At 44.9% G+C, this 24,761-nt stretch overlaps 1 protein-coding gene across 1 annotated transcript in view; it reads left to right on the top strand.

Annotated features, from left to right (window-relative positions):
- Positions 1 to 3,709: 3,709 nt before the first annotated feature.
- LOC139229222 (death domain-containing protein 1-like) overlaps positions 3,710 to 24,761 on the top strand; it is a 55,397-nt gene continuing 34,345 nt past the window's right edge. The window contains 4 exon segments of the mRNA XM_070860885.1: positions 3,710 to 3,822; positions 9,193 to 9,306; positions 20,533 to 20,867; positions 21,613 to 21,724. Coding sequence (XP_070716986.1) covers positions 3,710 to 3,822; positions 9,193 to 9,306; positions 20,533 to 20,867; positions 21,613 to 21,724 — 674 coding nt within the window.

Below are 24,761 nucleotides of genomic sequence, written 5' to 3'. Positions count from 1 at the left end.
GGTAAGTTGGTGTGAGTAAGGATGTGCAGGGGTAGAGGAGGGAAGGTAGAGTGATGGGGATGTGATGAGTGCAACATCAGGATGAGGTTGAGTGTAGCTTTGCAGTAACATTCCGTGATCTATCGAGATCATTGAAAGGTTTGCGTCACTGCAGCCAGGTCCTGACAACATCCCTGCGCGTGCCCTCCTGTGCAATGTGCAACCAGGATGCATTGGTGTTCTTGGGAGGTCTCTTCCGCCCATTGGAAGGGAAGAGGACCATCTCCCTCCTTGCTGTGACTTCCATCAGAAGCATCTGGAGGGAATGATGGGAGAGCCTGGGTGCAGCCGTGCACCTCTGTACAGCACTTGTCAGTGTTTGTAGCAGTTCAATGCTGCAGAACACTGACAGAAGAACTGTGAAAATCTTTTTGGTCATGGAGCCTTTAAGTAAACCAGCTGATAACGTGTCATCAGATGACATCATAAGAACATAAGAACATGAGAAATAGGAGCAGGATTAGGCCATTTGGCCCCTTGAGCATGCTCTGCCATACAATAAGATCATGGCTTGTCTGATCTTCGTATCAACTCCACTTCCCTGCCTGCTCCCCATATCCCTTGACTTCCTTATCATTCAAAAATCTGTCTATCTCCATCTTAAATACCTTCAATGACCCAGAGTCCACAGCTGTCTGGGGTAGAGAATTTAAAAGATTCATGACACCCTGAGAGAAAAAATTCCTCATTTCCATTTTAAATGGGCGAACACTTATTCTGAAATTTTGCCCCCTAGTTCTAGTTTTGCCCACAAAGGGAAACATCCTCTCTGCATCTACCCTATCAAGCTCCCTCAGAATCTTATATGTTTCAATAAGATCACCTCTCATTCTGCTCAACTCCAAAAAGTATAGGCCCAACTTGCTCAACCTTTCTTCATAAGACAACCCCTTCATCTCAAGAATCAACCGAGTGAACTTTCTCTGAATTGCTTCCAATGCAAGTATATCCCTCCTTAAATAAGGAGACCAAAACTCTACGCAGTATTCCAGGTGTGGTCTCACCAACACCCTGTACAGTTGTAGCAGGACTTCCCTATTTTTATACTCCATCCCCCTTGCAATTCCATTTGTCTTCCTAATCACTTCTGTACTTGCATGCTAACCTTTTGTGTTTCATGTACAAGGATCCCCAGATCCCTCTGTATCTCAGCATTTTGTAATCTCTCCCCATTTAAATTATAATTTGCTTTTTAATTTTTCCTACCAAAGTGGATAACCTCACATTTTCCCACATTATACTCTAGCTGCAAAATTGTTGCCCACTCACTTAATCTATCTATATCCCTTTGCAGATTCTTTGCATCCTCCTCACAACTTGATTTCCCACCTATCTTTGTATCATCAGCAAATTTGGCTACATTACACACGATCCCTACATCCAAGTCATTAATATAGATTGTAACTAGTTGAGGCGCCAACACTGATCCCTGTGGCACCCCACTAATTACAGTTTGCCAACCTGAAGATGACCCATTTATCCCGACTCTTTGTTTTCTGTTAGTTAGCCAATCCTCTGTCCATGCTAATATATTACTCCCAACCCCATGAACTTTTATCTTGTGCAGTAATCTTTTATGTGGCACCATATCGAATGCCTTCAGAATGCCTGCAGTCAGAATCAGGGGAAGTCATAACGGGGAACAAAGAAATGGCGGACCAATTGAACAAGTACTTTGGTTCGGTATTCACGAAGGAGGACACGAACAACCTTCCGGTTATAAAAGGGGTCGGGGGGTCTAGTAAGGAGGAGGAACTGAGGGAAATCCTTATTAGCCGGGAAATTGTGTTGGGGAAATTGATGGGATTGAAGGCCGATAAATCCCCAGGGCCTGATGAACTGCATCCCAGAGTACTTAAGGAGGTGGCCTTGGAAATAGTGGATGCGTTGACAGTCATTTTCCAACATTCCATTGATTCTGGATCAGTTCCTATGGAGTGGAGGGTAGCCAATGTAACCCCACTTTTTAAAAAAGGAGGGAGAGAGAAAACAGGGAATTATAGACCGGTCAGCCTGACATCGGTAGTGGGTAAAATGATGGAATCAATTATTAAGGATGTCATAGCAGTGCATTTGGAAAGAGGTGACATGATAGGTCCAAGTCAGCATGGATTTGTGAAAGGGAAATCATGCTTGACAAATCTTCTGGAATTTTTTGAGGATGTTTCCAGTAGAGTGGATAAGGGAGAACCAGTTGATGTGGTATATTTGGACTTTCAGAAGGCGTTCGACAAGGTCCCACACAAGAGATTGATGTGCAAAGTTAGAGCACATGGGATTGGGGGTAGTGTACTGACATGGATTGAGAACTGGTTGTCAGACAGGAAGCAAAGAGTAGGAGTAAATGGGTAAACTTTTCAGAATGGCAGGCAGTGACTAGTGGGGTACCGCAAGGTTCTGTGCTGGGGCCCCAGCTGTTTACACTGTACATTAATGATTTAGATGAGGGGATTAAATGTAGTATCTCCAAATTTGCGGATGACACTAAGTTGGGTGGCAGTGTGAGCTGCGAGGAGGATGCTGTGAGGCTGCAGAGCGACTTGGATAGGTTAGGTGAGTGGGCAAATGCATGGCAGATGAAGTATAATGTGGATAAATGTGAGGTTATCCACTTTGGTGGTAAAAACAGAGAGACAGACTATTATCTGAATGGTGACAGATTAGGAAAAGGGGAGGTGCAAAGAGACCTGGGTGTCATGGTACATCAGTCATTGAAGGTTGGCATGCAGGTGCAGCAGGCGGTTAAGAAAGCAAATGGCATGTTGGCCTTCATAGCAAGGGGATTTGAGTACAGGGGCAGGGAGGTGTTGCTACAGTTGTACAGGGCATTGGTGAGGCCACACCTGGAGTATTGTGTACAGTTTTGGTCTCCTAACCTGAGGAAGGACATTCTTGCTATTGAGGGAGTGCAGCGAAGGTTCACCAGACTGATTCCCGGGATGGCGGGACTGACCTATCAAGAAAGATTGGATCAACTGGGCTTGTATTCACTGGAGTTCAGAAGAATGAGAGGGGACCTCATAGAAACATTTAAAATTCTGACGGGGTTAGACGGGTTAGATGCAGGAAGAATGTTCCCAATGTTGGGGAAGTCCAGAACCAGAGGTCACAGTCTAAGGATAAAGGGTAAGCCATTTAGGACCGAGATGCGGAGGAACTTCTTCACCCAGAGAGTGGTGAACCTGTGGAATTCTCTACCACAGAAAGTTGTTGAGGCCAATTCACTAAATATATTCAAAAAGGAGTTAGATGAGGTCCTTACTACTAGGGGGATCAAGGGGTATGGCGAGAAAGCAGGAATGGGGTACTGAAGTTGCATGTTCAGCCATGAACTCATTGAATGGCGGTGCAGGCTAGAAGGGCCGAATGGCCTACTCCTGCACCTATTTTCTATGTTTCTATGTTTCTATGACCCATTATCAATTTCTGTTAGCGGAAGAGAGTTCCAAACTTCTACCACTCTTTGTGTGTAGAAGTGTTTCCTAAAATCATGCCTGAAAGGTCTGGCCCACATTTTTATTCAATGCCCCCTAGTCCTATAATCCCCAACCAGTGAATATAGTTTCTCTCTATTTATCTTATCTATTCCCCATAACATTTCGAAAACTTCGATCAGGCCCGAGTTTTATGAAGGCTTCCGCCCGCCCAAGTGCTGCCCAAAGGACTGCCGATGGCCGCCGAGGTACCTGACAGTACTTTTGGCGGGACTTTCATCGGAGAGCGCTCTCGACGGTCGGCGGACAGCAAACGAGCGACTTACGATTTCAATCTGGGCAGCAGCCGGTGGGAGCTCTCATTTTTGGCAGCAAAGGCACTTGCCGCCCAAGTGCCGCCGAGGAGAGAGTCGGGCCCACGGAGGGTAGAAGAGCTGAAAAGCAAAAGCATAAAAAAAAACATCTGAAGACCTTCAGGGGACTCCATCCAGGTAAGTCCCTGTAAAGAAAAAAATTGCAAAAAGTGCACGAACCTTTTTTCCCCATCTTCCTATCTACCGTCGGGGACAGACCAGCCTCCAGCCAACGGTCCATCCCCGTTTTGTCGCCGACTCCCGCTCACATCAATATGGTAGCTCAGCGGACAGGAGTTCAGTTGAGCGACTCGGCCGTCCACTGACATCAGTGGGCGCTTCCCGGCGGCTCTCCCTCCTGCCTGCTCCAACCCGCTTCAGGCCATGTTGAATGGGGCATTGGGCGGTTCGACAAGAGGAATGTCGGCGTCTGTGGGCGGCAGTTGGCGGCAGTGGGCAGTAAATTCTTCAATTTCAGGCCCCTAATTTTCTAAATTCTAGGAAATACAGCCCTAATTTCTGTAATCTCTCCTCATAATTTAACTATTGAAGTCTGGGTATCATTCTGGTAAACCTACGCTGCACTCCCTCCAAGGCCAATTTATCCTTCCGAAAGTGTGGTGCTCAGAACTGCTCACAGTGCTCCAAGTGTGATCTCACCAGGGTTTTGTATAGCTGCAGCATAACTTCCACCCTCTTGTATTCTAGTTCTCTATATATAAAGGCCAGCATTCCATTAGCCTTTTTGATTATTTTCTGTACCTGTTCATGACATTTTAATGATCTATGTACTTGGACCCCCAAGTCTCTTTGGACATCCACTGTTTTTTTTAGCTTTTCACCATTTAGAAAGTACCATGTTCTATCCATTTTAGGTCCAAAGTGGATGACCTCACATTTGCCTGCATTGAAATCCATTTGCCACAGTTTTGCCCATTCACATACTCTATCGATATTCCTTTGTAAACTAATCCTTTCATCTTCATTGCCTACAATGCCTTCTATCTTTCTGTCATCAGCAAATTTGGATATATGATTTTAATGACATGATCTAAGTTGTTCATAAATACTGTGAATAATTGAGTCCCCAACATAGATTCCTGCGGGACACCACGACCGGGATTTCACCAACAGAGGCGAGTTTGATGCGGGTGACATTGGTGCAGCATGGGAGACCCACTCCGAAGTATAGTCTGCCCTCTCCCTTCAATCTTCCATGGCTGGGGCTTGTTAAGCCCATCCTGCGGGTTTCCTAGCCAATTAACTGGAAGCACATCTGATGACATCATGATGATGCATCCTTAAAGGGACCATGCCAAATATTTTTTGACAGTTCAACTTTCAGTCTTTTGTAGCATTGAGCTACTGCAAACACTGACAAACACTGCACAAAGGTGCATGGCTGCACCCAGGCTCTCCCATGACTCCCTTCAGATGCTTATAGAGGGAATCACAGCATGCAAGGAGGTTCTCTTCCATTCCAATGGACAGAAGAGACCTCCACAGGACACCAACACAGCCTGGTTTCACATTGCACAGGAGGGCACAAGCAGGGATGTCATCTGGAGGACCTGGCTGCAGTGGCGCAAACCTTTCAATTATCTCAGTAGATCACAAAATGTTACTGCAAAGCCACACTCAACCTCATCCTGCTGTGCCACTCATCACATCCCCATCACTCGGTATTCCCTACTCTACCCCTGCACTTCATTACTCACACAAACTTAGCTGGCACCTCCACCCATCCCTCTCTCTCTCTCTCTATCTTCATTATCACATCCCCATCTCAACAGCCACCCCTCACACTCACCCTCATCCTTGTGTGATCATGTCAACTAACAACACACAAGGGTAGGCACTTGGGTCCTTTAGCCAATGTTCATGTATAATTAATGTTGATGTGTTGTCAAACATTGAAATCTTTATTTTCAGGACTGGCCTCCCGGGCAGCAAAGTGGTCGGGTGCTGATGCCCTGTGTACTGTGCAGCATCAGGTGATTGAAGAGAAGGTTGGTGTTGTTGTTGGTGCTGCTGGTGTGTTTAGTGATGTTGATGTGCGGCTGATCGTGGTGGGATCCTAAGGACCAAGGTGATATTTTTTGAAGGGCATCGATGTTGCTGGAATAGAGTAGGGAATACCGATGGAGACTCACTGAGAACCCGACTCCACTTACCTGGCATGAAACCTAAGGGACGGCAAAGCTGTCAAAAGTTTGCTAAATTTATAATTGCCTGCTTTTAAGCATCTTAACGAACATTTAATTCAGTTTTAATGATATTAATTACCTGACGGAGGCGGGTTCAGAGCCAGATCCCGACCCGCTGTCAATCAGGGCCATTTTGACAGCGGGCCCACCTTCAAATCTGCACTGGCAGGCCAATTAGAGTACCCTCCCAATGGGCTCAAAATTGGCCAGGAGTTGCTCTTTTTTTGGAGCAACTTGATTTTTCTGGAGTATATTAAAAATCCACATTTTGCACATTCAATTTGCGCCAGTGAAAGTGAGTTAGTTAGGATTTTCTTAGTTTAGTTTTTTTTTCAAAGGGGGCATTATCAGCCACCTACGCCCGTTTTGGCGATTTAGGCCACTTTTGACTAGCTAATAGTTACTCCAAACTAAATTAGGCCAGCGTATGTGGCCACTTGTGGCTGCTTGTGAAAACCCTTGCGGAGAGTTAAGAAATCAGCGCAGTTAGGTACATCGGAGGCCGGCAGAACTTAATGACTTGACTAAAGAAATGTGAATAGGATCAAACAGCTATACAGGACATCATATGACAAACTTCGCAAACTTAATTTACTATACAACAGAAGCATTCATGGAAGCTTAAACTACAAAAATAAAAGAAGTAAAAGATAGTTGAATTAAATTGCCCTAATCTCACAACTAATTTAAACAACTATTTGTTTGCAATGATTATACTGAGCCAAAATTGAGCCCACATTATCAAAATAAAGTCTACTTCAATAAATAAGATATTCTCTCAGTGTTCCTCCATCACTAATGTTCTTCTTTCACAATAGCACCAGGTAAATAGGCTTGACAAATGGTCACCATTATTCACAAGAGACAAAACATATTTACATAATTTTTTTCAAAATATCCAAATAAAAAATAGAAGTAAGTAAGTCCTACCCTACCTTCATCTTCAGACCAGGAAGGCAGCGGGCCGGCCTGTGTGGTAGGTCACTCAGCCTGGGATGGGGCAGGACGCACCAGCAGCCGGTATGATGATGATGATGATCGGGTCCCACGCTACAGCACTCACACTGAGAGGCTGGGGGCATGTGCGCACACTCCAAAATGCATGTGCAGACGTCCCAGCATTGTTTTCAGTGTGGGATGCTGGCTCTGCCCTCGACCCGACTGGCCACGCTGCGCGAAGACCCGGGAGAGGCCGGACAGCATCCAAAGTAGGGATCAATTTATTCGGAGCACTTTTCAATGGAGAAAAGCGGTGCATCTCCTGTGAGTGTGCCGAAAAAAGGGGTGGCCCAATTTTGAGCCCATTATCCCTACTCTCTGTCTCTTGCTGCTCTGTCAATTTCCTAACCAGGTCAATTATTTACCTTCAGTTCCATGGGCTTCTACCTTAGTTAACAATCTCTTATGTGGGACTTTATCAAATACTTTCTGGATGTCCATATAAATAACAACCATAGACATTCCTTTGTCCTTGTCACCTCTTCAAAAAATTCAATCAGGTTTATCAGGCATGACCTATCTTTCACAAATCCATGCTGGCTCTCTCTGATCAATTGAACATTTTTGAGGTGTTCAGTTACCCTATCCTTATTTATCGACTCAAGTAATTTCCTGACACCAGATGTTTGGCTAACTGGTCTATAATTCCCTGGTTTCCCTCGCTTGCCATTTTTAAATAGCGGAGTGACTTGTCCACTTTTCCAATCTAAAGGAACAGTTCCTGAATCGAGAGAACTTTGAAGATTATATTTCGGGCATCTGCAATGTGCTCACCTACTTCCTTTAAAACCCTGGGATGGAAACCATTTGGTTCTCGGGATTTGTCACTCCTTAGTGTCATTATTTTCTTCGTTGCTGATATTTTACTAACACTAATTCTATTCAGTCCCTATCCCTGATTCAATATTAGTTTCCTTGGGATTTCCGGCATGCTATCTTCTTCCCCTACTGTAAATACTGACACAAAGTAATTCGGCAACATGTCCGCCTTTTCCTTATTATCATTGATAATATCACCGCTTTTAGTTTCCAAAGGTCCAACATTGCTACTGACTCCCCTCTTTTTTTTAATATAATTGTAAAAATTCTTTGTGTTGATTTTAATTTCTCCTGCAAGTTTTTTTCATACTCCCTTTTTGTAACTTTCTTTTTGCAGCTCTTAATATCTGTTTTGTGACCCTTTGCTGTTATTTGCATCTTTCCCATTCACCACGATCTGTGATTTTTCTTTTAGTTTTATGCTGTCCCTTACCTCATCCATGGCTGTTTTTTTCTTTGGCAAGCAGAGCTCTTGCTCCTCAGGGAAATAAACTGGTTCTGTATCACATTACATTCTGTTTTTGAACATCACCCCCACTGATCTTCTGTCGTTGTACCCATTTATAGATTTGCCCACTTGTGGACAATCTCTGCTGAAGTTGGCCTTATTGAATTCTAGAATCTTAGTAGCTGTTTTATATTTCTCCCTTTAGAACATAAGAACATAAGAATTAGGAACAGGAGTAGGCCATCTAGCCCCTCGAGCCTGCTCCGCCATTCAATAAGATCATGGCTGATCTGGTCGTGGACTCAGACTTTCAAACGCTACGTTGAACTTGATCCTGTTATTGGATCAATATTCACGCACAGTTAAGTTGTTAACTAAATCTGGCACATTACTCATTATTTAATCTAATGTGGCCTGTCTCCTTGTTGTTTCTAGGACATATTGTTGTAGAAAACTATCCCGGACACACTCAAGAAATTCACTACCTTTCTGACAGGTCTAGTCTGCTTATCCCAATCTATATGAAAGTTAAAAGCCCCCATTAAAACCACTCTGCCTTTACTACACGCTTGTTTAATCTCTGCATTTCAGTCTAGCACTTCACAGCTGCTACCAGGGGCCTTTGCACAACTCCCACTACAGTCTTAGATCCTTTCCTATTTCTTAATTCTACCCATAAGGTCTCCACTGTCTGTTTACCTCTCGTTATATCCTCTCTTATCATTGAAATGATTTCATCCTTAATCACTAAAGCTACTCCTCCCCCTCTGACATTTTCCCTATCTTTCCTGTAAACCTTATAACCTATTTAGTTCCCAGTCCTGGCCGCCTTACAGCCATGTCTCAGTAATGGTTACCATGTCATACCCTCCAATTTGGATTCGTGCTTACAGTTCACTCTGTGGGGCCAAAATTCAGCCTCCCGATAAGACCTCTGGTCGGCTGAAATGGCGGCCATGGGGCGATGCCAAATGGCTGCCGACTTGCAGCGAGCTGGCCGCCGCTCGGTAAATTCACCTCAGGGCTTTTTGCTGCAGTATGAAGATCCGCCCCGCTCCCCCCACTTCCGCCCTGCTGCTGCCGAAACCTCCTAAGTATGTCATCAGAGGTCCCACCCTGGAAGTGATATTCAGCTGTAAAAGTCTTATGGCTGCCGTTCGGTGTCCCCGACAGCTTTTTCTGTCCATGCACTGCTTATTGGTCGGCAGCACCGCCCTTAAAGTGGAGGTGGCACTGTTGGTAACGTAATTTTATTTTTATTTTTGTCCGACTGCCAGGTCGGCCCAATAATTATGCCTCCAGGTTTGGCCTGGCCGCCAACTGGCAGCTTGGCACCCTCTCTTGGGTGCCAGGCCACTGGCCCGGCTGAAACCCTCCCTGGTGGCCCAGTGGACCTAACGAAAATAAACGGCGAGTTCACAGCGGCTCTCCCCTTTTACTGAAACTCTGTCCTGCCGCCACTTCCACTTCCATTATAACGGACTTCCACCCCGCTCGGAAAGAAAAGAGAAAGATAGCTGAATTTCGCTGGATGGGCCACCGCATCCATTGCAGCGGCCAGAACACAACAAAAACGGTAAGTGCGACCTGTTTCTGGCGGGGGTGAATTTCGGTCCTTGTGTGTTTGTATAAAGAATGCTTATTTGGGTCACACACCCTAGCCTATCTTTCAGCTCTAATGTTTTACTCACATGTTTCTTATTTCTCTCTCCTGTTTGTGATAGCAATGGGAGCAGCCTCACCTCTAAGTCAGAAGGTTATCGAGTCAAGTCCCACTCCACAGACTTGAGCACAAAATTTAGGCTGACAGTCCAGAATTGAGGGATTGTTGCATTGTTAGAGGTGCCGTCTTTCGGATATGATGTTAAACCGAGGACCCATCTGTCTTTTCAGGTTAACATAAAAGTTCCCATGGCACTATTTTGAAGTAGCACAGAGGAGTCCTGGCCAATATTTATCCTTCAACTTACATCACTAAAAAACAGATTACCAGGTCATTATCACATTGCTTTATTTGGGGGCTTGCTGTGTTCAAATTGGCTGCTGCGTTCCCATTACAACAGTGACTGCACTGCACTTTAATTGGCTGAAAAGTGCTTTGGGACGTCCTGAAGTCATGAAAGTCACAATATTTATTTTATTTTTTAACATTTTGACTATTCTGTTGTGTATTCCTGGTATTTTCTTTCTTTATTATTTCTGACTTAGAACATTTGCCATTTTCCTTTCACTTTCTTCCTTATGACAGGTTGAACCTCCCTTATCCAGAACTCCCTTGTCCGGAACCACCCCTTGTCCGGAACCATTCCTGGCCACCGGGTGGCACATGCGCAGAACTCCGACATGAACAAATTGAACAAATTGAAGTCCTTTTTCGCTGTCAACTCCCGCAATCACTGGCCTGACCCTGCGATCAACCGCCTCCTTCCCCCCCCCCCCGCACCCCCGCCACCCAATGATCTCTCTGCCGCATTCCCAGCCCCAAGCCAGCCAGTTCCGATATCCCTTTGCTCAGTACCTGCACCATCCAATTTAACGTGACCATCCTTCATCTGGAAAAATCCCCATCCGGAACAGGTCAGTTCCTGAGGGTTCCGGATAAGGAAGGTTCAACCTGTATAATATTTATCAGCAAACAGGTAAGCCTACCTTCTAAGAAGGGGAGGCAAAATCTTATTGATTCACCAATATAGTTTATATGGGGTCAAATAGAATATGAATTCTTGACCTGCATGTTCCTCAAAGTTTATCTCTGCTACAAATCTATTTTGAGTTTGGGATGCAGAGTTCTGGGATTAAGTAGTTTACCCCAGATCTGTTCATGACTTGATCTGTATTTGCTTTACAGTACAATTTAAGATTAGCGATTGTTTTTCTAATATAAATGCAAGAGGGAGTGTACATGTTAGGAGCATATGGATGACAATAAAGACCTCCATTTTATTAATGTATACACTAACTTCTCACTGCAACTTCAGCCTGATTTACTGAGTAAAGTTTTTGTTTTGTAGTAGAATTGCCAATTCCTGGCTTTTGAAACTACTGAATACGTAGTACTCCTTTGTAATTTGGATATTTTCAGTAGGAGGAGTGCAGCAAAAAAACTACATTATGTCTAAAGGAGCTCCATTTGGCAATAATATTTTCTTTTTAAATCAACAACAACAACTTGCATTTATATAGCACCTTTAAATTCCTCAACGCCTTTCATAGGAGCGTAATCGGATCATTAATACTGGTCACAACCCATATATAAAGGTTAGTATCCTGACACAATGTGCAAGTAATCTGAATTTGTTTCAAAATGATGATTTGGAAAATCCTCACACAGCAAATGAATCGCACCTGCAGAAGCTTCTCTCACATCGCCATATTGTAGAAACATTGTACATGGAGTTGCAGCTACATCGAAATAAGCTTGAAAAGCAATCGTGTGTGACTGCTGCTGATTTAATGGGAGGACATGTAACTCTAGCCAGTCAAGGATGTTAGGAGATTCAACTCGTGGGAATGCCAGTGTGAGAACCTGAACAAGTTTAGTATCAGCTGAACTTGTGGATGTGATTCAGACTCACAATGACTCCAAGTCAAGAGAACGGAGATCACCTCCTCTGAAGACTTTCACTCCTCTGCTCCAGTTTTAATTTGGGCCCTGACTCCAGATTCAGGCTGCACTTCCACTGTAACCACTGACACGACTTTATAGTTAAGTGCAGGCCAAAAGTAAATGTTTATTTGGCAAGTACATTTGTGTATTTTTATTAATGTTCCTGTAAACCACCCCATTTGCAGTATGGCTGCGGGGTAGTTATTAATGTTTCATTACTCAACAGTTATTAACAATTTATAAAATATTGAATTACATTATATAGAATTACATAGAATATACAGCACAGAAATAGGCCATTCAGTCCAACTAGTCTGTGCTAGTGTTTATACTCCACATGAGTCTCCGCCCGTTCTATCTGCATCATCTCAGCCTTTCAGCATATCTTTCTATTCCCTTTCACCCATCTACTCATCTAGTTTCCATTTGAAAGCATCTAAGCTATTTGACTTCCTGTGGTAGCGAGTTCCACATTCTCACGACTCTTTGAGTAAAGAGAATTTTCCTTATTTCCTTATTGGATTTATTAGTAACTATCTTGTATTCATGGTCCCTAGTTTGGGATTCTTCCGGAAGTGGAAATGGTCTCTCCACATCTGCCCTGTCCAACTCATTCATAATGTTAAAGACCTCCATCAGGTCACCTCCTTGTCTTCCCTTTTCCAAAGAAAAAAGCTCCAATGTGTTCAATCTTTCCCAACACCTGTAATCTCTCAGCTCTGGTCCCATCCTTGTAAATCTGTTTTGCATTTTCTTCAGTGCTTCTGATAATGTGGAGACCAGAACTGTGCACAGTACTGTAAGTGCAGCCTGACCAGGGTCCGATACAAGTTTAACTTAACTTCACCATTTTTGAATTCTAAATCCCTAGAAATAAATCCCAATCCTAGATTTATTTCTAGGGGTATAAAATTCTGACAGTATTGGACAGGTTAGATGCAGGAAGAATGTTCCCGATATTGGGGAAGTCCAAAACCAGGGGTCACAGTTTAAGGATAAGGGGGAGGCCATTTAGGAGCGCGATGAGGAGAAACTTCTTCACTCAGAGATTATGAACCTGTGGAATTCTCTACCACAGAAAGTTGTTGAGGCCAGTTCGTTAGATATATTCAAAAGGGAGTTAGATGTGGCCCTTACAGCTAAAGGGATCAAGGGGTATGGAGAGAAAGCAGGAATGCGGTACTGAAGTGTAAAGTCCTGTCCCCTCAGTACAGATTCACACGAGGCATGTAGTGAAGTCAAGGTCACTCTGGACCTGCACCTTTATTTCACAGCTCTGGAATGCTGCACTTGCCTGAGACCTGTCCTCATATATCTGTCTCTTGCAAGTGTACCCCTGGTGGTAAGGTATGCTGGTGGTTACAGGTCATATCTTATGACAGTCATGTATAGCATGTTAGGATATAGTTATATATAATAATGCAAAACAGATACACTGCTTTGAGTACTGTTGAGGGGGATGACTCATCAGGGGAGGGCAGCAGCAGCCAAGTTCATGGCACCGTGGCTGGCTCTGTTGCACAGGAGGGCAGGAAAAAGAGTGGGAGAGCGATAGTGATAGGGGATTCAATTGTAAGGGGAATGGATAGGTGTTTCTGCGGCTGCAACCGAGACTCCAGGATGGTATGTTGCCTCCCTGGTGCAAGGGTCAAGGATGTCTCGGAGCGGGTGCAGGACATTCTAAAAAGGGGGGGTGAACAGCCAGTTGTCGTGGTGCACATTGGTACCAACGACATAGGTAAAAAAAGGGATGAGGTCCTACGAAACAAATTTAAGGAGCTAGGAGCTGAATTAAAAAGTAGGACCTCAAAAGTAGTAATCTCGGGATTGCTACCAGTGCCATGTGCTAGTCAGAGTAGGAATCGCAGGATAGCACAGGTGAATACGTGGCTTGAGCAGTGGTGCAGCAGGGAGGGATTCAAATTCCAAGGGCATTGGAACCGGTTCTGGGGGAGGTGGGACCAGAACAAACCGGACGGTCTGCACCTGGGTAAGACCGGAATCAATGTCCTAGGGGGAGTGTTTGCTAGTGCTGTTGGGGAGGAGTTAAACTAATATGGCAGGGGGATGGGAACCAATGCAGGGAGACAGAGGGAAACAAAAAGGAAACAAAAGCAAACGACAGACAGGAGATGAGGAAAAGTGGAGGGCAGAGAAACCCAAGGCAAAGAACAAAAAAGGCCACTGTATAGCAAAATTCTAAAAGGAAAAAGGGTGTTAAAAAAACAAGCCTGAAGGCTTTGTGTCTTAATGCAAGGAGTATCCGTAATAAAGTGGATGAATTAACTGTGCAAATAGATGTTAACAAATATGATGTGATTGGGATTACAGAGACGTGGCTCCAGGATGATCAGGACTGGGAACTCAACATCCAGGGGTATTCAACATTCAGGAAGGATAGAATAAAAGGAAAAGGAGGTGGGGTAGCATTGCTGCTTAAGGAGGAGATTAATGCAATAGTTAAGAAGGACATTAGCTTGGATGATGTGGAATCTATATGGTTAGAGCTGCAGAACACCAAAGGGCAAAAATTGTTAGTGGGAGTTGTGTACAGACCTCCAAACAGTAGTAGTGATGTTGGGGAGGGCATCAAACAGGAAATTAGGGGTGCATGCAATAAGGGTGCAGCAGTTATAATGGGTGACTTTAATATGCACATAGATTGGGCTAACCAAACTGGAAGCAATACGGTGGAGGAGGATTTCCTGGAGTGCATAAGGGATGGTTTTCTAGACCAATATGTCGAGGAACCAACTAGGGGGGAAGGCCATCTTAGACTGGGTGTTGTGTAATGAGAGAGGATTAATTAGCAATCTCGTTGTGCGAGGCCCCTTGGGGAAGAGTGACCATAATATGGTGGAATTCTGCATTAGGATGGAGAATGAAACAGTTAATTCAGAGACCATGGTCCAGAACTTAAAGAAGGGTAACTTTGAAGGTATGAGGCGTGAATTGGCTAGGATAGATTGGCGAATGATACTTAAGGGGTTGACTGTGGATGGGCAATGGCAGACATTTAGAGACCGCATGGATGAACTACAACAATTGCACATTCCTGTCTGGCGTAAAAATAAAAAAGGGAAGGTGGCTCAACCGTGGCTATCTAGGGAAATCAGGGATAGTATTAAAGCCAATGAAGTGGTATACAAATTGGCCAGAAATAGCAGCGAACCCGGGGACTGGGAGAAATTTAGAACTCAGCAGAGGAGGACAAAGCGTTTGATTCGGGCAGGGAAAATGGAGTACGAGAAGAATCTTGCAGGGAGCATTAAGACGGATTGCAAAAGTTTCTATAGATATGTAAAGAGAAAAAGGTTAGTAAAGACAAACGTAGGTCCCCTGCAGTCAGAATCAGGGGAAGTCATAACGGGGAACAAAGAAATGGCGCACCAATTGAACAAGTACTTTGGTTCGATATTCACTAAAGAGGACACAAACAACCTTCCGGATATAAAAGGGGTCAGAGGGTCTAGTTAGGAGGAGGAGCTGAGGGAAATCCTTATTAGTCGGGAAATTGTGTTGGGAAAATTGATGGGATTGAAGGCCGATAAATCCCCAGGGCCTGATGGACTGCATCCCAGAGTACTTAAGGAGGTGGCCTTGGAAATAGCGGATACATTGACAGTCATTTTCCAACATTCCATTGACTCTGGATCAGTTCCTCTCGAGTGGAGGGTAGCCAATGTAACCCCACTTTTTAAAAAAGGAGGGAGAGAAAAAATAGGGAATTATAGACCGGTCAGCCTGACATCGGTAGTGGGTAAAATGATGGAATCAATTATTAAGGATGTCACAGCAGTGCATTTGGAAAGAGGTAATATGATAGGTCCAAGTCAGCATGGATTTGTGAAAGGGAAATCATGCTTGACAAATCTTCTGGAATTTTTTGAGGATGTTTCCAGTAGAGTGGACAAGGGCGAACCAGTTGATGTGGTATATTTGGACTTTCAGAAGGCTTTCAACAAGGTCCCACACAAGAGATAAATGTGCAAAGTTAAAGCACATGGGATTAGGGGTAGTGTGCTGACGTGGATTGAGAACTGGTTGGCAGACAGGAAGCAAAGAGTAGGAGTAAATGGGGACTTTTCAGAATGGCAGGCAGTGACTAGTGGGGTATCGCAAGGTTCTGTGCTGGGGCCCCAGCTGTTTACACTGTACATTAATGATTTAGACGAGGGGATTAAATGTAGTATCTCCAAATTTGCGGATGACACTAAGTTGGGTGGCAGTGTGAGCTGCGAGGAGGATGCTATGAGGCTGCAGAGCGAACTGGATAGGTTAGGTGAGTGGGCAAATGCATGGCAGATGAAGTATAATGTGGATAAATGTGAGGTTATCCACTTTGGTGGTAAAAACAGAGAGACAGACTATTATCTGAATGGTGACAGATTAGGAAAAGGGGAGGTGCAACGAGACCTGGGTGTCATGGTAATCAGTCATTGAAGGTTGGCATGCAGTTGCAACAGGCGGTTAAGAAAGCAAATGGCATGTTGGCCTTCATAGCGAGGGGATTTGAGTACAGGGGCAGGGAGGTGTTGCTACAGTTGTACAGGGCCTTGGTGAGGCCACACCTGGAGTATTGTGCACAGTTTTGGTCTCCTAACCTGAGGAAGGACATTCTTGCTATTGAGGGAGTGCAGCGAAGGTTCACCAGACTGATTCCCGGGATGGCGGGACTGACATATCAAGAAAGACTGGATCAACTGGGCTTGTATTCACTCCAGTTCAGAAGAATGAGAGGTGACCTCATAGAAACGTTTAAAATTCTGATGGGTTTAGACAGGTTAGATGCAGGAAGAATGTTCCCAATGTTGGGGAAGTCCAGAACCAGGGGCCACAGTCTAAGGATAAGGGATAAGCCAGTTAGGACTAAGATGAGGAGAAACTTCTTCACCCAGAGAGTAGTAAACCTGTGGAATTCTCTACCACAGAAAGTTGTTGATGCCAATTCACTAAATATATTCAAAAAGGAGTTAGATGAAGTCCTTACTATTATGGGGATCAAGGGGTATGGCGAGAAAGCAGGAATGGGGCACTGAAGTTGCATGTTCAGCCATGAACTCATTGAATGGCGGTGCAGGCTAAAAGGGCTGAATGGCCTACTCCTGCATCTATTTTCTATGTTTCTATTTTTCTATAATGTAAGATACATGACATTACCCTCCCCCAAGGTTTTATTGTCTTTATAAGTTCAGTCTCTTAGGTGGTCTACGTTCTCGCGTGGAGCGTCTGAGTTGTGGTTCAGTTGTTTGCCTTGGTGTCTGTTTTTCTTTGGGTGTGGTTGCTGGTATCTCGCCTGGGCTGTCTGTTTCAATTGGTGTGATTGTTGTTGACTCGCCTGGGTTGGTCTATTGGGATTGCCCTTTCCTCAGGTTGTTCCCTCTGTCTGTCCAGCAGGTGTGGTGCGAGTTCCACATTTTAGTGTGCCTCTGGTTCCGCAGTGTTGTTGGTAAATCTGCTTTTGACTTGGTCTGCATGTGTCGGCAGGTTTTGCCATTCACCATTTGTACTACCAGTAGCCTGTTTCCTTCCTTGCCCGTTACTGTCCCTGCAAGCCATTTGGGACCCCTGCCATAGTTTAGTACAAACACTTTGTCCCCTATCTCATTCCATCTCCCCCTCGAATTTCTGTCATGGTACTCAGTCAGTTTACAGCGCTTTGCCTCAATGATTTCATGCATGTCTGGGAGGATTAATGAGAGCCTTGTTTTTAAAGTCCTTTTCATCAACAGTTGCACGACGGGGATCCCAGTCAATGAGTGCGGACGAGATCTGTATGCCAGCAGCAGTCGCGACAGGCGAACCTGCAGCGTGGGACCTTGGATTTTAAGTATGCCTTGTTTAATGATTTGCACTGCTCTCTCCGCCTGGCCGTTGGAGGCCGGCTTGAACGGTGCCGTCTTGACGTGATTTATGCCGTGGTCAATTATAAAGTCTTGGAATTCTGCGCTGGTGAAGCAAGGACCATTGTCACTGACCAATATGTCAGGATTCCGTGCGTTGCAAACATGGTTGCGAGGCTCTCCAAGTGGTGGAGGTTGTGCTCGAGTTTGAAATGGTGCATTCGATCCACTTTGAAAATGCATCTACAACTACGAGGAACATTTTGCCCATGAATGGGCCCGCATAGTCTATGTGCACCCGTGACCACGGTTTGGTAGGCCAGGGCCAGGGGCTCAGTGGAGCCTCCCTGGGGGCATTGCTGAGTTGGGCACAAATGGTGCACCTTCGGACGCAGAGCTCCAAGTCCGTGTCAATACCAGGCCACCAGACGTGGGATCTGGCTATGGCCTTCATGAGAACGATCCCCGGGTGCTCGCAGTGGAGCTCACGGACAAATGCCTCTCTACCTCGCAGAGGCATGACTACTCGGCTGCCCCACATCAGGCTTGTAGTGATAGCTCATGCATGCGCCTGTGAAAGAGTTTTAATTCCTCGGGGCAGGCATCGTGAGCCTCTGCCCAGTCACCGGTTAGGACACATCTTTTTACTCAGGGTAACGTGGGGTCGCTGGTCGTCCAGGCTCTGATTTGTCGAGCCGTCATGGGCGAACCTGTGGACTCAAAGGCATTGATTGCCATGACTATCTTACAGTCCTGTTCGTCAGACCCTTCCGTGGTCGCCAGGAGTATCCTGCTGAGCGTGTCGGCACAGTTGTCTGTGCCTGGTCTGTGCCTTATGGTATAGTCGTAGGACGCCAGCATGAGTGCCCACCGTTGAATTCGCGCCGAGGCGTTGGTATTTATTGCCTTGCTCTCGGATCGGAGGGACATAAGGGGCTTGTGGTCAGTTTCTAACGCGAACTTGGCCCCGAAAAGTTATTGGTGCATCTTTTTGACACCGTACATGCACGCGAGCGCCTCCTTCTCTACCATTCCGTACCCGCGCTCCACCCGCGAAAGTGACCTGGAGGCATAAGCCACGGGTTGTAATTTGCCTGCACTATTGACATGTTGCAAAATGCACCCAACCCCATACGCTGACGCATCGCATGTGAGAACTAGCTTTTTACCTGTATCAAAGAAAGTCAAAACACTGTTGGAACACAGAAGGTTGCGTGCCTTATTGAAGGCGCGTTCCTGGGCGTCCCCCCAAAACCAATCGCACCCCTTCCTGAGTAGCTCATGGAGAGGCTCCAGCAGCATGCTTAAGTTCTGCATAAAGTTTCCAAAGTAATTGAGTAGCCAGAGAAAGGCGTGCAGTTCTGAGACATTCCGGGGCCTGGGTGCCAGGCGAATTGTTTCTGTTTTGGACTCTGTTGGGCGGATTCCATCAGCGGCAATCCTTCTGCCCAAAAATTCAACCTCGGGTGCGAGAAACAGGCAGTTGGATTTCTTGACTCGTAGGCCTACCCGATCCAAACGCTTTAGTACTTCCTCCAAATTACGGAGATGGGAGTCGGTGTCTCTGCCTGTGATAAGTATGTCGTCTTGAAATTCAACCGACCCCGGGATGGACGAACAGACTCTCCATGTTGCACTGGAATATGGCAGCTGCCGACCTGATGCCGAATGGGCATCGATTGTACATGAAAAGGCCTCAATGTGTGTTGATGGCGGTGAGTAGTTTGGATTTCTCGGTCAATTCTTGCGTCATATACGCAGATGTGAGGTCTAATTTTGAGAAAAGTTTTCTCCAGCCAATGTGGCAAATAAGTCCTGCGCTCTGGGCAACGGGTACTGGTCCTGTCGGGAGACTCTGTTTATGGTAGATTTGTAGTTCCCACAGATTCGTACGGATCCATCAGGCTTCATGACTGACCTGTCCTTATATACCTGTCTCTTGCAAGTGCACCCCTGGTGGTAAGGTATGCTGGTGGTTACAGGTCATATCTTATTGCAGTCATGTATAGCATGTTAGGATACAGTTAAATATAATAATGTAAGATACATGACATGAAATTGCATGATCAGCCATGGTGGTGCAGGCTCGAAGGGCTGAATGGCCTACTCCTGCACCTACTTTCTATGTTTCTGTGTTAGCATCTGTAATTGCTTTGCTAATCTGCGATGCTACTTTTAATGATTTGTTCATCTGTATTCCTCGATCCCTTTGCTTTTCTACCGCATTCAGTTTCTTATTTTCTCAGGTGTAGGTGATGTCTCTACCTTTACTACCAGAGTGCATCACCTTACTTTATCCATGTTTAAGTTTATTTGCCACTTAACTGCTCTGTCTGTAATTTTTCTAATGTCTTCTTATATTGTGTTGCATTCTTCCTCAGTGTTAGCTATACCATCAGTTTGGTACCATCTGCAAATTTTGATATTGAGTTACTTGTTCTGAAATCCAAAACCTTAATGTAATTATGAATAACAGTGGCCTAGCACTGATCGGAATAATGCTTTCTACCTTCCTCCAATCAAAATAACTACCCTTTATCCCTACTCTCTGCTTTCTATTTTTTTTTAGCCAATTTGCTTTCCATTCAGCAATTTGTTCCCTGGCTCCACTTTGTCATGAGCCTACTGTGGTACATTATCGAAGGCTTTTTGAAAATTAAACAAATTAAGAAACATGATATAGTTTGCCGTGTCAGCCCCAGAGAAGATGAAAAGTCATAGCTATTATTTTAGACAATAGCAGAACATCGGATAACTAGCTTCTCTTTCTGTTTGCTTTTAAGACTTCTTGCAGAATTGGATGATGAAGATAATCCTCAAATTGCATGTTATGTCACAGCACCTTTTATCATAGCCCAGAATCTGTTGTGCAGAGTAATCAATGATAGGAGCTCAATGGTTGTAAGTGATGGGGAAGAGCTGGTTAACAACGTGATCAACATTCGGTGTGCAGACTCCAGGATAAAGATTCAATTTCCTGTTAGTATTGCTATACCGTTCACAGCACGCTACCGGGGGAATTATCGTGACATTATGGTAAAGGTGTCAGATGCCACATCACATTCAAGTTATATGAGTTCTATCTCCTGAGAGGGAATGTATGATGGACACAAGGTTGGTAAACAGTTTGTTATGCATGTAAACCTGTAAATACCATGTCTAACCACCAGAGGGCTTATCCCCTAGAGTCCCATAGGATCCCACAATGCCTTGGGAGCACCTGTATATAAGGAGGCCTCACAGGCTGGAGAGGCATTCTGAGATCTGTACTAAAGGACTATGGTCACATCTTGCTTTGAGCTTGCAGTATCTAGTTTGACTCTTTATTCAAGTCATAACAACTGGTGACGAGATACAGATGGCGAACCCCAACGCAACAATGCAGAGAACCATGGGAATCCTGGAGAAATTTTTGGAGGGAGATGATTGAGAAACCTTCGTGGAGCGACTCGACCAATACTGTGTAGCCAACGAGCTGGAAGGAGAAGCGAACACTGCCAAATGAAGGGCTATCCTGCTCACTGTTTGCGGGGCACCAACGTATGGCCTCATGAAAAACCTGCTCGCTCCAGCGAAACCCACAGACAAGTCGTAAGATGAGTTGTGCACACTGGACCGGGAGCATCTAAACCCGAAGGAAAGCGTTCTGATGCCGAGATATCATTTCTACACGTCCAAGAAGTCTGAAGGCCAGGAAGTGTTGAGCTACATTGCCGAGCTAAGACACCTTGCAGGACATTGCGAATTTGAAGGACACTTGGAGCACATGCTCAGGGATTTCTTTGTACTTGGCATTGGCCATGAAGTAATACTTAAGATATATAAACTTGGTATCTTTTCAGTTTTGTCCTGTTTGAGAAAAGAAACATTTACCGTACCGAGAAAAGGGTTAGCCTTGAAGCTGAGCTTGGATTCAAGAATTACACTGAACCACCTCCCTGGATCATTCCGTGCTCCTGTGGTGGTTCAATCGAAGGTAGGGAAGAATTATCCAATTGCCATTTTTCTTCCCACTTTTCTCCTCTTTGTTCTGCTTCTCTCCTGAAGATAGTGAGTAGATTTTTATTTTCATCATCTGGACAGCAATGTGACAGAGCAGATCACCCACCCTTTACACAACCTGTTTGATCTTCATTCCATTTATTTTGATGGAATACTAATCAGGCAAGGGATAATCTGGCTCCACCAGATTGCTGTCTAGGTGATAAGACAAACATCTATCCCAGTGAATCATGCTGTTGGATGAATACTTGAAAGCTTCCAGTACTTTGATTTCATTTGCTGATCCAATGCAAGAAAGGATCCCCAGGAAGAATGCAACATAAAGGTAACATTTTAAAATCTTACGCTCCCAGTAGAGAATTTTTTGAAGCAAATCGATTCTGGACGGCATTGATTACCTTTACCTAGACTACATTTTGAGCCTTTATTGGGCCTCATCAAGGACTAATCTGTTCCAGTTCACCAATTTACTGTCTCACTTATACCTTGGTCCTGATTGGAATTTTATGGCCATCTTTTTAATGTGGATAGTTAGGTAAGTTTTCTCTTTTTTGTATATTTCCAAAGTCTAGCCAGACAGACTCAGAGACCAACTAAAATTTTTCTAAGAGTAGTCTTAAAGTAATTGGGCCCAAAACGGTGGCCCTTTCAGTATACGACCACCAATACTCCAGCGGTACTGCACCGGAAGGGCTGGAAACTTGGTTAGATACATCTGTCCGGGCCTTAAGTCAAGGACTTTGCATGCTTCGTGAGGGGTGGACCTTCCATCTGCTCAATGCCAGGAGTTTCCACCTCCCTGACCTCAGACAGACCTGGCATATCATCATTAGCAGTAATCCCGGTGGGAACAGGCTATCAATTAATATATTTGGGCACCATCTGAGCGCTTAGGCTTATATTGCAGCCTGTACCACCAAAGAAGAAAATGAAGAATGTCTTTAAAATATTTTTAATTCAGCCTTAGATGCATATCTTGTGGCACGAGCATCAGCCTGGGATGCAAATCAAGGTACCTCCTCCTTTTGCACCAGGGTTGAACAAAGGCCATTCATCCTGTTGAACTTTATCCCATTAGTAATCTAACCCTCACATTGAATTCTTGTTTTAATCAACCCCAAATACTTTTGTCTGTGCTACCCTGCCTGGCAGATTATTCCAGACCTTTATCACACTCTCATATGTTTCCTGAATTTTTTAACTTACTTTTCATTGCACTACTCAATACTTCGTCCCAGTCGAACCTTTGACCTCTCACAATGTTTTCTATTTTTAATTAGTTTCTTATCCAGTCCTATGTCCTAAACTGGAATTCCATGGCTTTCCGTGTAATTAGAAGTCTTGCATGTTGAACATTATCAAAAACTTCCTAAAAGTCTAAGGGGGAGAAATTCACTATCGCCTCGTTTATGGCGCTAACTTTTAAAAGTTTGAAAAGTTAGCGCCAGGTACTAACAATTTCAAACTTTAAAAACATTTGCTGTTTGCACTCCAAGAAGGAAATGGAGTGCTAAAGCAAGTGCTCCACTTCCTTCCTGGAGTGCAATCGGCAGCAGGCAGGGCGGTGAGTGGAGCAGTGTACGCACTGGGCTGTGCAGCACTGCCACATTGACAGGCTCCTTCCCTCCCATAAAGAGAAGGGTCTTCGCTGCAGGCTCTGCACATCGGCAGCCATGATCCTGCACGATCAGCCCAGCACTCAAGCCTGAACTTGTGAAAAAAGCTGGAAGAAAAATAAGATACGTTTTTTTTTTAATTACCTCGGCCACCTCACCTTTAAACATCAATCCGGAAGCGGCCGCCTGATGCACGCCTGCTGCAAATGTCAGTGTTTTCGCCCGGCACTGCTGCAGGGGGTGGAAGGCAATTTAGAGTCCGGGGCACTACCGGGGCGATGCGCACAGCGATGACGTCACGATCTCCGGGCGAAGGAGATTGGGGCGCAACACCGTAGCATCTCCGCAAAACTCCCGCCGAATATGGCAGAGGTCGATGTCATCACTGCGGGGGCTAATGGGAGGTGCAAAGACACCAATTTCACCCCGCAAGTAATCTGTATCATAATGACAGCCACAGTCTGCTTTCTAACACTCTCAGAGAGATCAAGAGGGTCAATCATAACTGGACGGTAATGGCCTCAAAATATGGTGGATAGATTTACCGGCCTGTTAAAACCGATGAAAAGGCCAGTGACAATTTGAAAGGGACCTACCGCTGGGAGCCGAATGTGCCGATCTGTCTCAGGCAGTAGGCCCCTTTTAATGTACAAATCTGAGTCCTAGCATCCCAATTGCCATTTTATGTCAGAAACCGGTTAGATCATGCGCCGTGCACTCTCTGAACAGTTCCATGGCGTTGGAGCTGAAGAGGCCCCCGAGATAAGTTTGGAATTATTTTTGTAGTGTTTGAAGGAGCAGGAGCCCTCCTCTGGGCTTCACAAAAATACTTTGGGACGCTGCCAGCCCAGGACATCCACCCTCCACGATCAGGACCTCCCCCATCCCCCACACTTACCTTGCTGGTGGTTGGGAAGACCTGATAATGTACATATGTTTAGAGACAGCATCAAAATGCAATTACAAATCTTAATATAGGGCTTCTTAACTGTACTTCCACATGCAGCAGCCTGGATACCCATTTTATATGATTGGGCAGATGACTAAACAACATACAGACATAAATACAGTAAATTATGTGGAAGTTTAATCAATGGCATTGAAGTGTAAAACTTAATGGGGTAGAATTTGCATGGAGTTTCCAGGATCTTCCACTATAACCAACGTATGGCCTCATGAAAAACCTGCTCGCTCCAGCGAAACCCACAGACAAGTCGTAAGATGAGTTGTGCACACTGGACCGGGAGCATCTAAACCCGAAGGAAAGCGTTCTGATGCCGAGATATCATTTCTACACGTCCAAGAAGTCTGAAGGCCAGGAAGTGTTGAGCTACATTGCCGAGCTAAGACACCTTGCAGGACATTGCGAATTTGAAGGACACTTGGAGCACATG

The sequence above is a fragment of the Pristiophorus japonicus genome, chromosome 2 (genome assembly GCF_044704955.1).
Source record: "Pristiophorus japonicus isolate sPriJap1 chromosome 2, sPriJap1.hap1, whole genome shotgun sequence".
In the NCBI taxonomy this organism is placed as follows: Eukaryota; Metazoa; Chordata; class Chondrichthyes; family Pristiophoridae; genus Pristiophorus; species Pristiophorus japonicus.
The sequence above is the reverse complement of the archived record's forward strand: the minus strand, read 5'-3'. Positions and strand labels throughout refer to the sequence as shown.